Source organism: Spermophilus citellus, assembly GCF_964194105.1.
Source record: "Spermophilus citellus genome assembly, chromosome: 6".
NCBI classification, from domain to species: domain Eukaryota; kingdom Metazoa; phylum Chordata; class Mammalia; order Rodentia; family Sciuridae; genus Spermophilus; species Spermophilus citellus.
The window spans coordinates 92,307,200-92,324,541 of record NC_138187.1 but is presented as its reverse complement, the minus strand read 5'-3'; the positions used below and the strand labels follow the sequence as shown (position 1 = coordinate 92,324,541).

The following is a 17,342-nucleotide window of genomic DNA, read 5'->3' as shown; positions in this document are numbered from 1 at the left end:
ACAGTAGGCAATGTACGAGCACCAGATAAATAACTGAGCTCTGCCCACACAACTGCTGAGAAAATAACGGGGGAAAGAGTTCACAGAGGGAAGGGAAGGAGCGACTTAGTAAGTTCTGTTTGCAAAATCTGAGGATAAAACAATAGAGGCGAGCTGGTCCTGAGAAGTGTTCTGTCCCAGTAAAGACAGTAGGAAAAAGTCAGTTTAACACTTCTTAATAGAACATGCCTTGTTCTTGAGCTGGACTCCCCTAGGGCAGCCCTGTTTGACTCACATGTGTGGGGCTGACTTTTCCGCTGGTCCATGGTGTGATCGCACCAAGCAGACAGAAGCTGGAATACCCTTGTCACTTATTCATCAATTTTTAATGAAGGTTTACAGTGTTCAGTTTTAGCAAAATGTCATTTAAAATAATGACAAACAGGTAGGTCAAAGTTGCCTTTTATTTTTAAAATAAATGTTTTAGGATTAATAAGTTTAAAAATTCTCATTTGTATAATCACTTCAATTTCTTCATGATGACCTACTTCCCTCATACTTCAACTTGCCAGTCAGTACTTTTGGCCAAATTTTAAAAACAACATGATTTTTGGAAAAAGCAGTAACATTTCTGGTCTTCCAAGTTAAATCTGGCTCAGAGGCTTCAGTTTTAAGAGCCTATACACATGTAGGTTCAAATGAGTTCCAGAGTCCAGTCAAAAATACTTGAGACCAGTTATCTTATTATCCATGAGGGGTCCTTAGCAATTTTTGCAATCTCTGGTCCAAGTATAGCCAATCCATGTGTGCTCTTCCCAATGCCAAGGTATCTGAAAGGAAAACAGTAAATCTGGACTGTTTTCTACATTACACACATTCTCCAAGTCAACAGAAAGTCTTCACATTTCTGAATTTCACTAACTAGACACATCATACTACAACGCGCATACTCACTCATTGCTCACGGCAACCAGCTTATCATGGCTGACGGCAAAGAGCTGCTCCCTGTGTGCCTGTTTCATCTCATCTGAAAGACCCAACAAGAAGTGGTCCATTCCTGAAAGGAAAACCACAGGTATAGATGGAGGAGCTAGCTGGGTATGGCTCAGGTGGGGGCCTCTGTGTTCACAACTGGGCAGGGATACTGAGGTTACTTTATTGATGTATTTCAAACAGGTATCTGCATGGCCCAGAGAGGTCAAACCTTGACCTCCACTTACCACAGAGCCATGCTCACCTCTCCTACAGAGTCCCACTTTTGGAGTATGGATAAAGAGTAAGGATCACCTATGACTGGTAAAACTGTGAACAAAATTGCGCTATATGATAAAGTGGCTGTTCTCATGCCAAGTCAAAAATATTCAACTCTAATGCAAGGTGTTTTACTGGGTCAGCAATTCGACCTCACTGTATGTTTCCATTCATTTGAAGTAAATCATCAACATGTTGTTGACTTGCTGTCAGGAAGCATGACTTTGAGGTCACTGTTTAGGTTGTTAAATATGAAAACCATATCACAAAGGAAAAAGGACAGAGATGGGGAAAAAACAAGACGGAGTTGCTGCCTGTGGTCCCCACATGCCAAGAAGGAAGTACTCAGAAAACTCGAGTTTTAGCTGGCAATAACACACATCAAGGATTTCATTATTTACTCAAATTACCTTTGTCTGAAGGAGCAACAGGAGCATCTACAGCAGAGAAAACAGAGAGTTTGGCTTCATCAATGTCCTGCTCTGTGAATTTTCCAGATTTAGCCCAGTCAATAGCCTTCTCAAAAGATTGGAGTGTTTCTATTGAATTTGGATCCCTGGAAAACCACAGTTAAATACTGAAGGATTTTACCAATGGAAAAAGTAACGAAAATCACATGGTGACTAAGAGTTCATCGACATTTTCTATTTGTTAACAGTTCTACATTTAATATGTCGTATTCCAAACACCACACTAACAGAGCAATTATATTCTGCAGAAGGTTAAATCTGACCACAACAACCTCATGACAAACTCCTTATATTTGGTGACATAGTCTACCTGCCTGATTTTATTGACAAATTATTTTAAAATGCTCTTTTGTGATTCTATCAGGAGAGGAAGTCACATGGAAGAAGGGAAGTCAGAATCACAATGACATTACAGGAGACTGGTGGAAAAGTTCAAGGTTAAACAAAAATACTTCCACAAGATAAACTCAGAATACTGTCTAGAATTTGCCCAAAGGCTGGACAATTATCAAGATATTTCCTTGTATCTGAGTGGAAAGACTTCCAGTCCTTTCTGCCCACCATCATGGTTCTGAAGGCAACTTCTGGGGAACGTGAGGGGAAGGCCTGTGGGCTGTTTTCACCCCTCATCTAGGTACAGCATGGGAACAGCAGCAGTGGGTGGCAACTCGAAGGAGGAGGGACAGGAGAACTGTATCAGAATGACACCAGATGACTCACTCTCAGGGTATTCTGGCACATGCCTTCTTCAGGCAGCAGGGCCTCGAGAAGTTTAGAATTACACCACAAAAAGGGTAACAGTCTTAGGTCTCTGAAAACCTCAAACAGATCTCCTTTAGGCCTCTACCATTGACAGGGGCCCAGAAGGCTCTCAGGTCGCTAATGTGACAATTAGCAAACGAGGATCCTATCCCTGGTCCTTGCAACACCAAGGGTACTGTTGGGTGTGGTTAGGTGACAGTCACTCCTATATATAAGATGATATATAATTACACTGGTAATTAAAACAGCCAAGTACTAGAAGTGAAACGAAGTATGTGTGTTCATACATGAGATGTGGTGAAAAGACAACAACTCACCTGTAAGAGTAAAAAGTGAAAATTCCATTATAGTTGAGTTTGGCACCTCCACCATAAGCACCCCCTTTTTCTCGAATTTCTGTATGCAAGAATTTAGCCGTCATCACACGTGCAAGGATCCTCAGGCTGCAATTAATGTATTAAACAATGCAAGTTAAAAACAACATGGCTAAAAGGAAGTACTACATGAAATATAATCTGAAGAGATGTCTAGAGTATAATTAAGTGAAAAGAAAACTAAGTAACATACAGTTGGCTCTCTGTAGCATTCACAGATGGGTTTAATCAAGCACAGATCAAATATTTTTTTTAAACTTTTTTTAGTTGTGGATGTACACAATATCTTGATTTTATTTACTTATTTATTTTTATGTGGTGCTGAAGATCGAATCCAGTGCCTCACACGTGGAAAGCAAGAACTCTACAACTGAGCCACAACCCCAGCTCCACAGATCAGAAATAATTAACAGCAACAAAAAAAGTATCTGCAACAAACATGCAGTTCACGTTTTTTCTAGTCATTATTCCCCAAACACTACAGTGGAGCAGTTATCTGAACAGCATTCACATTGTATTAAGTATTCTAAGTAATTGAGCCATGATTTAATGTATACAGGAAGAGTTGTAAGCAAAATACTACACTACTTCATGCATTGAATGTGAGCATCCATGTATGGTATCTGCAGGGACTTCTGGAACCAAAAACCAATGACAGGTCCACATTACGGTCCCACTTTTTTTTTTTCTTTTATGTAATGAACAAAATGTAAGAATGTGAGGAAGAACAATTTCGAATAGTTCCCTTGGGTCAGAGTTTGGACCAGAGAGATTGTAGAGATGGAATAGACTTTTCTTCAAAAGACTTCTACATAGCTTAACTTATTATATACATATGTGGCATTTTAAAAGTCTCATTCAGTAAGAAGAAGTTATTTATTTTTTTTTACCAATTTTATTTATTTTTTGATTGTTTAAGTTTTTTGCATACTTCCAGAAAATGATTAGATTATATAAACTAAAATATATAAAAGCTAAAGAAAAATCATAAGACAATGGCCAAAAAAATAAGTTAACAAAGTTATGAGAAAGTGATAAGGAGAGGATTTTTTCACAAAAACTACCATCATCATATATAAAAATATTAAACACAAGTCCCAAATCATTCAAATATATCCACATTAAAAAAAGGAAAATTATATACTCACAGCATAAAAAATAAAAGGAAAGAATGTAATTTACTTAAAATATGTGGGAACACCTTAGTTCTCCATACCAATTGGAGAACTAAAATTTATAAAAAGCAAAAAAGGTCATTATTTTGCAGCCAAAGCTTTCAAAATTGATGGGTGGAGCAACGGAATAATAATAAGTAATTATTGTAAAGGCAAATGTACAAATGATCATTTAATTAAATGCCTCACATCACTATATGGAAAACTGAATAGATTTATATAGATTTATATCTCTATTAAAAAAACACGCATATTCCAGTACAGCACATTTTTATTAAAGACTAACTTTCTGATGGCTTCCACTGTGAATGATAACAGTTGGACCCCTGAGAGAGGAAAAGATTTTAGACAGCATATTAACATGGCAAAAGATCAAACGGAACAATGATGTGGAAGGGAGCCACAACTGGGAAGTCCGTGGCAACAGCCCAGGCCTGTTACTTATACTGTGGTGACACTAGGTCCCAGATCTCTACTACCACTGACTGTGGTCTTCTAGAACACAGAGGCTGAAACAAGCCAAATAGAAAATGAAGGAGTGGACATGACCCCATTCCTGAAAGACTGTGGTGGAGACGTTACCTAGTATCTCCTGAGTCCAGGGGAGATCTGGTGTGCGAGGGGTGGCACCACTCAGCGCCAGTGCCAGCTCGTCCCCTGACTGAGCAACAGCATAGGTAGGACAGACAGGCCCTGGAGAACAGAGCTTCTACCCTGGCATCAGGACTGCAGTCTTTATCCATCTCTATTATCTTTTCCTGAGATATTCAATTATTTACTATTAGGTAAAAATACATGTTCACTTGTTGAAAATTATAAAATATAAAAATTAGCTTCTTACAACTTTTAAGTGTTTTAAATTTACATTTTCCTGCTGAATAGTAGAAACATATATATAAATATTCATTTTCTACTAACATGTAAACACTGAAAACACAGTTGAGATACACAAGGCATTTTTACTTTGAACACATTCCCTGTTCTTTCTTAGCCTCCAGAGACACTCATTCATCTGTTGGGCTCCCATGCACCTGTCACTGACACCTCCACGGAACGCAATCCCTCTTGTCCATCTGGTCACTTGTCCCAGAGCTGGCCTAAGCTTTCCACTTGGGCAGGCAGAGTGGGGAATCTAACTACCTAGAGGGACCTGGAAATATGCACCCCTGCTTCTATCACCCCGAAGCCTCCTTGTGGGTGTGCATGTTTCCTGCCCTCTCTGCTTTGCTGGGCAATTGGCTTTCTCCTTGCCCTTGCCCGCTGCAGCTTCCCTGAGTCACATGGTCCCTGCTCATCCGCATTCCTGCTTTCTAAGTTTTCCTGAAGCCCCTGAATGCTGTCTGCCACCCCATCTCCATGCCTTCTACCTTGTGGCTTTATGCTTTTTAAGACTCTGCTGACACTTTGCAGAGTTACTAGAGGGTTCAAATATAAACACACAGGTTCCATCTGCCACATTTACCCTAAAGCTTCAAGCCTTCACTTATGCAATTTTTACCTACAGATAAGGAGACTAAGTTGGGCATTTTGAAAGGAGTTCATTTAGATCTGTAAATGTTAGCATTTTTACAGGAATATTGAAGGAATATAAAGAATGAGACTAGATCTCTATCTTATTCTGCATAAAAGTCAACTCAAAGTGTATCAAAGACCCAGGAATTAGACCAGAAGCAGTGCGACTGCTAAAAGAGAACATAGGCTCACCACTCCATCGTAGCAACACTAAATGTCAGCTCTTAGAGCTCAAGAAATAAAACCAAGAATCAATATGTGGGATGGCATCCAATTAAAAAGACTCCTGCACAGCAAAGGAAACAAGGGCATATAGAGAGAGCCCACAGAATGGGAGAAAATTTTTACTGCTATTCCAAAAGGGGATTAATATCCAGAATATATGATGAACTCAAAAAACTAACATCAAAAGAAAATAACCCAGTCAGCAAATGGACAAATGATCTAAACAGGCATTTCTCAGAAGAAGAAATACAAATGGGCAACAGATACATGCAAAAATGCTTAACATCTCTAGCAACTGGGGAAATGGAAATCAAAACTACACTGAGCTGTTCATCTCACTCCAATTAGCATGGCAGCCATGAAGAATACAAATAACAAATCCTGATGAGAATGTGGGGAAAAGATGCATTTGCATATTACTGGTAGGACTGCAGATGACTACCACTACTCTGGAAAGCAGTATGGAGATTGCTCAAAACACTAGGAATAGAGCTAGTATATGGCCCAGCTATCCCACTCCTTGTATTTATCCTCAAGAACTAACATCAGCATCCTATAGTAATACATGTTTACCAATGTTTACAGTAGCATAATTACAATAGCCAAGTTATAGAGCCAGTCTAGGTATCTGTCAACTGATGAATGGATAAAGAAAATAATGTATACATACACGTATATACAATGGAACTACACAGCCAGCCACAAAGAATAAAGTTATGTCATTTGCTAGTAAATGGATGAACTAGAGAACATCAGGCTAACTGAAATAACCCAGAGTTAAAGAATGTTTTCTCTTGGACGTGGAAACTAGGGAGAAGAAAAGAAAAAAGGCATAAAAATGGGATATGACAGAAACAGAAGGGAGACAAGAGAGCAGAGGAATGAGATGGAAAGGGAGGGAGGAAGGGATAGAGAAAACACTGAGGAAAGAAATCAAATTATTCAATTTTCTTGTATGAATATAATGAATCCCACTTTTATATACACCATACTGCACTAATTACAAAAAAATATATATAATAGAAGGGAGACCAGCAGAGTAGAGCAAGGGGATGAGGAGGAGGAAGGAGCAGAGGGAAAGCAGAGATACTGTGGAATGAGACTGAGCAAATCATATCATGGGCATATAGGGATACAGCATAATCAGTTGCACTATTATGCCTAATTATAATACATTTTCATAAATAAATATAATGATTTTTTAAATTTAACATAGGCATATTGTTGGGCTGTGTACAAACCCCTCAAGGTGCACACTTTGCATTTTCTCCACAGGAGTTCTTGCCAACTGGGCATAGCCAGCAGACAGATCCCCTCACGTGGCAGTCCTCAAAGTCAGTATGAAAACTGTGCTTGACAAGACAGGCCTTTCTTTCAAGACATGCTCAACAAGTGCTGTTCTTAAAGCACAGAACTCAAGGTCCACCTACCTGGCGTGATCTGGATGCACATAGGGGACAGTCCTGATACACTCGCCCACATAATAGACTGGGAACGGCAGCTGGAAATGCGTCTTTATCTGGCAGGGTTTGAAAGTGGGATCCTGAGGGACAAAGGAGCTGGGTCATGCCAGGCTGCAGCAGCTAACACAGCCCACAGGTACTATAACTTCCCTGAGGGAGTCACTCATGGTGTGCTCCTACTTAAGAGCAAGGCACCACAATTACTTCACTCCACACAACCTATGACTTTAAAACTAACATGAAATATTCCACACTTGCTGTGATGCTTTAAAATACAGTGTCACCACTAAACTATAAACACCCCATTGCACATCATTTCTATCATAGCTGATTCTTTGGGAGCATGTTAAACTGCCATCCTGTGATGAACAAAGCCCAATGGCTTCACCGCAAAAGCTGAATGGGTAGGAAGGATCAATCGGACTTCCTAACTAAGGGCACACTGCTGATCAAGCACCATGAGCTACAGGAAGCTGTGAGGAAAGGGAGGAGCCTGTGTCCTCCTAGCCACACCCCTATCCAGGAACAGGGCCCTCACTGGGCAGTTTCTAAGGGACAAGGCTCAGAGTAGTAATGACCAAATACAACTAACAATTCTAAGGACACAGCCCAGCCCAGCAGGATGCAGATGAGGCCCGGAGGAGCACTCCCACTCTGAGGGTAAAAGGACACCCATGCAAAGCGACCAGTAGGGTTCACTCTGGAGTCAAGGGCCTGTGGCCACTTACTGTGATCAGCTTTCTTATGATCTGGGAACCATTTCCATGTGCTCTTTCACCAGACCCACTGTGTGCAGGTTTCTGAAAGTAAAACATTTCCAGTAGAAATGAGAAAAACCCAAAACTCACACAAAAGAGATATGGTAGAGATGTGTAAAACTCACAGAGCTGATAAGTATCAGGAGAGATCTATTTTTAACTCTCACATACAAATATTTAGACATTTAAAAGAAATGAACTTGTAGAATTTTTTCAGATAGTCAATGAAAAAAAGTCCTTGTTGTACATCACAATGAAAAATATTTTAAGCTTTCTTCTTTTTGCATTTTCTAGTCATAAAGCTGCATCCAGAACAAGAGGGTGTATAACGCGAATAGGCTGTGGGCAGAGTCACAAAGCAACAGGAAGCTGCCCCCACAGAGTCTCCCATAGGTGAGGTAGAGAAGCTAGTGAGACAAGGGGCAGCCAGGGAACCAGGGCACAAATGGAAGAAGGGACGTGAACATCAACAGACAAAGAAGAAATCATTCCTGCAAAATCCTCCAATTCTCAACACCCTCCAGTGTGAAATAAGGCCTCTCACTGATCATGGTGAATCAGACTAAAACCACCTTTGTCAACTGATCAGATTGATCAGGTTATTAATGATTGATATTGCTTTAGATAAAAATCCATGAACTATTGAGTCACAGCAAAAGAATTTTTTAACAATCTTTTTCTTCCAAAGCCTAACAATGGGAGAAAGACTTCATCAGATAATTGTTTTCAGCTATTTTTATGGCCATATTCCAAACCAGATTCTGCCTTTCCTTGTCAGGGGACTGTTTGCTGCAAGACACAGAAACAGCAGGTGAACACAGGATGGAGGGCAGATGACAGGGCATGAATTCCTTTAACTTGGTCAGTGTGAGAAAAGCTATGGATACCTCTTCAGTTTCTTCACATCGAATGGTTTTAGAGTTAAATGATTAATATATATATAAAAACTGAGACTGACTCCTGGTGCCTGCCAGATGCCCAGTGACCACCAGCTTTATGACCAGGGTGTTACCTCAACCACATGTGGGCGGACAGGCTTCCGTTCCTTTTTGCTTCGACCAAGACTTCTGATGAACTTTTCTACCTCTTTTTCTGCCTGAGACATCTGTTGAGGAGTAGCATTCACTGAACATCTGATTAAAAAATTATGTACAGTAAACCATTATTATAAAAGATAAAACACTTTTACTGATTCTTCACATTTTGTATAAATTACACAAATATGAAGTGAATAACAATGTTTCTGTATAAGACGATATTCTAAATGTTAAAAAGAAATACTATCCAAATGTGAAAATAATACAGCTTACTTACTTCTCTACGGTGCTTTCAAATTATCAGACTTTCACATATTTATTTTAATGTGTTATATCTACTAAATAGTCATTAAGATGTAAAGAAAAAGTTGTTGACTCTAAATTCTGTGCTCGTAAGAGCAAAGAGAATACAAAGAACATCAAGATCTGCCAGTACTGTCTTCAGACTTATGTAATCAGAAGACTCAAAACTTTAAAAATTCTCATCCAGAAGACAGATCAATTTGAAAATATAAATTGGTTGCTAGAGTAAAAAATTATAAGATACCAAAAATCACCATGCTTCCAAAACATATTTTTATACAACTTTCAAAATTCTAAAAAATCACAAATACTAACATATAAAATTTATTTGAACTCCACAGTGTGTTGGTAGAATATATTTTCCATTTTAACTAAATGGCTGGTAAAATTAAATTAACACAACGTTTAGGCACTTAACTAATTGAATTGAGTATATTAGTTCTTTTGTTCCTTATGATAAACCTGCAAAGTAGGGTTTTATGGAGGAGGAGGCAGAAGACCCAAGTAGTTAAGCCACCCAGGATGGCCGTGGTGTACACCTGAGCACTGGGCCAGAACCTGCAACAGCCCTGTTGGACACCTGACTGCCAGGCCTCACCTCCTGCCACCCACAGCATGACCTCAGAATCTGCTCACTGATTGTCAGGAACCACTGCGGAAAGGTGCCAGGTCTGTGAAACCAGGGACTTGAACATTTTCACACCAGGGACCAGTGAGTACAAAGTCAGGGTCACTGTAATAAGATGCTGCAAATAAACTGCTAAGGATTTAAAAATTTAATTATGATCAAACCTGAAGGCATAAGGCCAACTTTATGTGCATGAGTAAGCTGGCCATCTTATAATTTTGTTTTTATAAGAAACTGCATTTTTATTCTGGTCTTGAGCAAATTAACCTTTATTCAGCTTCACAATCTCCTTATTTAAGGAACATTGCTTTTGGAAACAATATAACCTTAATTCTACTTTGCAGTTCTAGAATTAAATTAGCTTGCTTTCTTCTCCATCTCCCACAACTTTTATTGAACTTAAAACATAATTCTTTTCATTTCCATAGCAAATGATTTTAGCTCACTAGAATGTTAAGTCTAGAATCAACTCTATAACTTATACCTATACCAAATAGTCTTTCTTCCTTGAAGATAAATTTATATAATTTCAAGTGAAAAAATCTAAAAACCACACTCAATAAAATAGAATGAATAAGATCTTTCTTTAGAAACAATTCAGGAACCTACCTCATATTATCACAGTTTAAAACATGTTTCTTGATCCGTGGGAACTTTCTCAGGATTGGTTTGATGTCTGTCATTTCAGCAATTCTCTTCATCAACCTCACCTGAACCAAAGGAATCAAACACAAGAATGATCAAGACCACAGACAGAGCCCCAGTCTGAAAAGCAAAACCCTCAATATCAGAAGCCTACAGGAGACATCTGCCAATGTTGTGCTTGTGTGTGGTAATCGCCAGCCGAGGTGGGGTGGTGTTGGAGTAGAGGTTGCACAAGGAGGAAAATGAGTTAAACAATTATTCCCCATGAGAATTGTTAATTATAAAGTTAGTGCTCTGACATAAGTAACTTATTACCAGAAACCATCAGCAACTCTGGAAGAAGATGTGACTAAGCCAGAATAACAAGCATCCCTTCCCAAGTCCCACCTGATTCATGCCACTGAAGGTCTCTTGTAAGTCCCCTGCAGGCGTGAGGGTCCTGCTAGCTCTGAGGGTTGCATAGAAATGCCCAGAGTCTGGGATCCCATTGGAGAGCTCCTGAGCTGTCATCTTAACTAACACTTTGAAGTGTTCGTCTTCTTCAAAGGATGGACTATGGAGAAAGAAAACCAAAATAAATTCCTGAAGATCCTTCTGTGCCCCCTTCAATATCATGAAAACCTTTATTATGTATAAGTTTTCAGATTATTTCAACATCTTCAGGCATTTTTCTGGTCCATAGGAATGACAAGTAAAACCAGGCTAGGAAACCCAACAAGGACATGCTGAGTGAAGTCTACTCTTAGAACATTTCAGTGTTACTTTCTGATACATCTCAAGCATTAACATGTTTTGCAAATAAAGTTACTTGTTAAATATTTCACTCCACAGGTGCATCATGTCTGGAAGATTTCGATTCAGGCAGAAAGAGGAAAATAGCACACCCTATATCATGAAAGGAAAAAAAAAAACAAGTAAGAACTTATAACGTAATTTCAAAGGAAAAAAAATACACTTTAGAATCAAACCTTTGAGGACAGCTATGATCCTGAAGTGGAATGCTACCTGCTCGTATGTGTCCGGGTCAGACTCGTCAGGGAGCACGTGGGGAGACACAGTCATGTCTCCCGTCTTCAGCTCCAGTTGCTGAGCCAGTTCTCTGTAGTTGAGCGTGCCACAGCCCAGCCTGTCATGGCAAAGCATTATTTCCTCCATTACCAAGGCAACTGCACTGCATCGCTTTTAAAATTGTGCATCTTGAATTACAAGTTTCTTGTACTAACTCACAACATGGCTTTCCAAACCTTTTATTATATGTCCGAGGTTATAGAGCCCAAATGCACTGTGGCATTAACACTCTCTAGACTGCTCATGTGCCCTCTCTCTAGAGTGGAAACCAATTCCTCTTATTCAGGTTTCCAGGATCCAGGCCACTAGACACTCTGGCAGCCAGTGGCTAGCACTGAAGATAAAAGTCTGAATTGCATGTGCTCTTCCAGGCCTAAGCTTGGAAATAGTTGATGAGTACTCTCTATTTGCTTCTAAAACATTCTGAAACATTTCATTTGTTCAAATATAGGTGGTCTTGAGGGGAGATATCCCCAAAATAAGTCTTTTTACTTTTAAAGAAAAACAGTATTACTCTTTGCATTGATGCTTCTAAAAGAATCGTTCTCACCAATGCTCCTAAGGCAAGAAATAATCTGAGCCAAGAGGACAACTCTGAGGTATTATTTAAAAATGTTACAAGACAAGCAGTGGGAGCTCTTAGGAAGGCAGACACTTTCAAAAGGTGGAGGCCCTTTTTCACCTGACGCACAGTCAGGGTGTAGTGCCCACAGCCACACAGTGTTCCGTACATGCAAGCATTTGTACCTCCACAAAGTACAGTCTGCTTCAATGATTAGGTTCTTTCTGTCTTCCTGGAATAGCAAAGGAAGGCTACAGCTCTATCTACTGCATATCCTGCCACCCTCAACCTCTGACATGCACAGAGAAAAGGAGCAAGCAGTGCATGTGTGCTCCTGAGTGTTTCCCAATCTATTCAGACACCTGCTTACAGAGGACAATGAAGTGACCTGCAAAGTCAGCTCGGCAGAGAAGCAACCACAGGAGCAGGAGGCACACCATGCTCTTGCAAGTCAAACCTAGGCTTAGGTCCTGCACTGTACTGCTTATATTTCCTGACTAAACACAACTGTTCCTTTTTAAACTTTTAATAGATAAATAGCATTGATATGATCCATTTGCAAGTATTACCTAATTCTCCTAGATTCATAAACTTTTAATGCTATATATTATAGTAATAAAATGTAATTTCCACAAGAAAACAAATTCTAAAGTATACCATAACATTGTAAGCTTTGAAAAATGAGTCACTGAAAGGTAGTTACTATTAAGATAATATAAACACACAGAAGATACACATTTATAAAACACACAAAGATGTGTGAGTTACATAAATGTGTGCCTGTTGCAAGTCTGAGACTCACTTGGTAAGGACGCTGCAAAAGAGGGGCACATAAGGCCTCAGCTCCTCGGGAAGTGTGTTCAAACTAGAGAAGGCTCTGAAGTACACCAGGCCATTGGTGGGCTGCGCACAGTACTGCACGGGGATCTCTCCAGCTAGAAAAACAAAGTGAGTAATCGTTTTTAACCAGTAAAATTTTAATCGTATTTAATATTTAAGAAATAATGCTATGCTTTTCAAGAATGGAGGTCTAAAACTTAGTAACAAAAAAAAATACTATTCACTCATTCCAGTTTATATGAAGTTCCCTTTTGTACTTGCATTATGATAAAAAACGAAAACAAAACAGAAAAGATCTTTGATACTAAAGCAGACACTAATTTTTGAAGAATCAGAATAGAAGAACAGCTGTGCTCATCTGATTATGTAACTATGCCAGCATTCCAGCACCCATTACTCACCTTTACTAAAACCCACCCTTCATTCATAGTGACTTGACTAAGTCATTCCAGCAACATCTGACCTGACTGTTTCACCGACTTTAAATGCTGCTCATCTTCCCACAAAGGTTGTACTGGCTCTTTAGCTGTGACTCTTTCTGCTGTACCCCTATGTATCCCCCAGTACATTCTGGGAGCACCTCCAAGTCTGGTGGTTAGGTGCTGTGGATTCCATTTTGTGTATTCCTACCTAGCACAACTCTTGAAACCAGAAGAGGGACTAAAGCCTTCACTGATGACTGACTGGTCTTTGCTAGTTCTTTTAATGAATACCTAATGAGGTTCACTGGTAAATAAAGACCATGGGAATTAAAGCATCAGTAGGACAAGAGCCCCACTCCCCAGAATAAAGGAACTTATGCCAACATGCACATGCATAAGCACACGTACAAATAAATCAGACATGGTAAACACGACAAATACTGTTAAAAAATTAGAGGCAAGTTTGAGTTGTTTTAAGAAAACATGTGCAGGTAGTCTAAACTCTTATCCCCAGAGGTACAAGTTAATGCATAATACTGGCATCCGATCAGTAAGCTCCAACCACGCCCACTGCTAAGTTCGACGTCCACACCTTCCAGGGTAATGTTATTCCAGAGACACGTGTCTCATAAGCTACCAACCAGAAGCCAAAGTAAAATTCAGTAACTCTGAGAACACAAAAGCAGTGACAGACCACAGAGCAAAACACTTGGATGAGACATGAGGCTACCAGCAGCCTTCAACTCTCCTTCCAGTCGATCCTACACTTCCTGTGGCATTTCTTCATCCCTCTCCTACACTGACAGTTCAGCTGAAGAGAGCTTGGCCAAGGACTCAAAAGGGTGCCTACATCCTTTAAAAACCACTTAATACCCACAGCATAACCCAAAGCCTTATCTGTTTCCAGAAGCAGCAAATTACAGAACCACTTCTAACCTACTCATAGGAAAAAAAAAAAAAAAAACAACACAGATTCCTACTGAGTAAACAAATCCACTGCCATTGAAGATAAAGAACAATTTACAAGACTTTTGAAGAGCAAGACAGTCACATGTTTTCTGGAAAACATCTAAAATGTGACCCTGCTTCTCTTATGGAAACTGATGTTTAACTTAATCAAGAAACTCATACACCCCGAACATGAGTGACATGAGTATTGAGCGAGACCTGTCAAGGCCACATCCAGGCTGGTGAAAGGCATGGAGGGCTCAATGTCTGAGACTTTCAGTGCTGGGAGACAGGAGGCATCTTGAGGTTTACTTTGTTGACTCCGTAATTCTAAACCTAAAAAGAAAAAGAAAAGGGAAAATGAAACACTCAGGACTATAATTAACAGATTTTACCCAACTGATCTCCTCTCTGCTTTTCATTATCTGACATTCAAAATTAGCAACCCCAGGCCTAGTGCTGAGTATGTGAACAACTATGGTGTGGAAGGTATCTGCCATTTCCAAGCGAACATTTCACAGGCATTGTATTTGTTTTGTAAGTGGTGTTTGTTCTAAATCTCATTCCTCAACTATTTTGAAAACAAAATTTAATTGGGAAGTGTGTTTTTTTTTTTTTTTTTTTTTTTTTTTGCTCAATAAGTTTAGTTTCCTCTCTGAAACTAAAAATTTTATACTGGATAGAATGAACTTATTTTATAACCACTTTTTGCTGAACTGAAAGCAGTAACTTTAATACTTGTGTTCTCTTTTTAAATTTTCACTTCTATTAGTAAAACGTCTATATAATCACATAAATTTCACAAATGACAGCAGTATTTAAAAATACGCTCCCTACGCCTGATGATCCATGCATCTAATCAGAGGGAATTCTCTCCCTGAGGAATTACTCCACAGAATCCAAAAGAAGAAAAAATCTACAAAATCCAGAATTTTTTTCTGTCATACACGTACACAAATGAATTTGTTCACAAACACGGTTTGTAGGGGATAGCTGTGCTGAGCTAGTAGTTTAACTCAACATCACAATATAGAACACTCCTGCTGACTGCTGAGCTGACCTTCAAAGGAACAACACAGCTGCCCTTGTCCTCTGTGAGAGCATGGGATTACCTGACAGTCCACTCAGGCGTGGCACTTGGGAGCAGGTGAGCCGTCTCATGCACTAATTACTCTACAGGCTTCGCTGAGCCCAAAATAAAGTAAAAGTTGAATGTACACTCCACTCCCCGTTCCTCAGGCCTGTGGCCTGGAGCAGACAATCTTTGCTCCTTGAGGTATCAGGAGCCCAGGTTCCCTCTGAGTTCAGTCCTTAAGACCTTCCCTCGCCTGACCAAGTTGAGTTTCCCAATCTTATGCTACTCCATTTTTAACTCTGTGTTTGTGATATGAAAAAGCCTTCTCTTACCTCTTTCCTTACCAAGTCTCACCAATAATCTAAGACCCACCTCCTCTAGAACATTCTGCAACTACTCTGACAACCCAATTGCTCCTTCTTTGAGTGTACTCAGTGTCAAAAACATTCAGTATTTTCTTTTTTTCCAGCCAATCAAAGCTCTGTGGCATAGTACTTAATACATTACACAGAGACACTAAAATTTTTCAAGATTAAAGTTTTTAATAAACTTATTTCTCATTCACCTTTTTTCTATTAATGTTAATTTATGGATTAAACTTTAATTCACGAAACTGAAATCCATACTTTAAGACTTACTGACCTGAAATAACTATTAAATGCACTACTAGCAGCACTGTGTCCTATTAAAAGGAACTTGGCAGTGAATTGGTAAGGTAAAAACATACTTTAGTAATATTAGCATCATTTACAATGTACTGGATAGACTGTAGTATACTAAACTTTCTTCAAACAAAGCAGACCTTAAAGGCTAGTCCACAAATATGTTAGCAATTTAGGAAACATATATTCTGTTGCTTAAGCATGGACTTACCTTATGGACTTACTATGGCTTTAATTAAAAGTGAAAGCTCAGAACCTGTCAATCAGCATCATCAAACTGCTTAAAATAGATGTGTCTTTACAAGAACTCAAGTGTCAAGAAGAAAGGTTACGAGTTGCCATTAAGTTTTCCTTAATAGATTATATAAATGCAGTCTTACCATAATCAAAATGGGATTATTTTCCAGAGACACTTATACCTCCTAATGAGCCAAATAATTGCTCCCATAATCCCAGCCAAAGCTGCTTTCTTTAATGTGTGTGGGGGAATGTGTGTGTATGTTATAAAAATTTTAATAGGCTTTACTAAACAATTATTAATCTGCTCCATCTCTATAGCTCTGTCTTTCTAAGGGCATCATACAAATGGACTCTGAAATGTGTATTCTTTTTTTTTTTTTTTTGCATGTACGGGGGTGAGGGGTATACAAGAATCGAACTCAGGGGCATTTGACCACTGAGCCACATCCCCAGCCCTATTTTGTATTTTACTTAGAGACAGGGTCTCACTGAGTTGCTTAGCACCTTGCTTTTGCTGAGGCTGGCTTTTAACTCACAATCCTCCTGCCTCAGCCTCCTGAGCTGCTAGGATTACAGGTACATGCTACCACGCCCAGCTTGCAATATGTATTCTCTTGTGCCTGATTTACTTCATTCACTTAGTGTAATGCTTGTGAGATTCATCCATGTTGAGTTAGCCATAAAAAAGAACAAAATTATGATTGAGTCATATTGTTTTAATATGTGCCCACACTGCGACCTGCCTCTCTGAACACATTACAGCTTATACCATCTATATTGTTCATTTGGCAATTAATTAAATAATGTGACAATAAGAAAAAATTTGTTGACATTTTACAGATTCTGGTAAACAGAAAGTACTTATAAAATCTGTAAAATAAATAAATTTCATAAAGCTACTTTCAATTATCCTGCTTTTCCTGGTGAATCACATGAGTTTTCA

General features: G+C 39.2%; 1 protein-coding gene across 3 annotated transcripts in view; it reads right to left on the bottom strand.

The window, feature by feature from the left end:
• Window positions 1–425: 425 nt before the first annotated feature.
• PITRM1 (pitrilysin metallopeptidase 1) overlaps window positions 426–17,342 on the bottom strand; it is a 32,985-nt gene continuing 16,068 nt past the window's right edge. For all 3 annotated transcript variants that reach the window (XM_081298038.1, XM_081298039.1, XM_081298040.1), the window contains 13 exons: window positions 14,642–14,758; window positions 13,015–13,147; window positions 11,588–11,708; window positions 11,391–11,467; window positions 10,970–11,135; window positions 10,547–10,647; window positions 8,982–9,102; window positions 7,940–8,011; window positions 7,179–7,291; window positions 2,780–2,905; window positions 1,641–1,786; window positions 934–1,036; window positions 426–809 (listed from right to left, as the gene is read on the bottom strand). In XM_081298038.1, coding sequence (XP_081154164.1) covers window positions 716–809; window positions 934–1,036; window positions 1,641–1,786; window positions 2,780–2,905; window positions 7,179–7,291; window positions 7,940–8,011; window positions 8,982–9,102; window positions 10,547–10,647; window positions 10,970–11,135; window positions 11,391–11,467; window positions 11,588–11,708; window positions 13,015–13,147; window positions 14,642–14,758 — 1,490 coding nt within the window. In that variant the 3' untranslated portion in view covers window positions 426–715. The remainder of the gene's footprint in view (window positions 810–933; window positions 1,037–1,640; window positions 1,787–2,779; window positions 2,906–7,178; window positions 7,292–7,939; window positions 8,012–8,981; window positions 9,103–10,546; window positions 10,648–10,969; window positions 11,136–11,390; window positions 11,468–11,587; window positions 11,709–13,014; window positions 13,148–14,641; window positions 14,759–17,342) is intronic.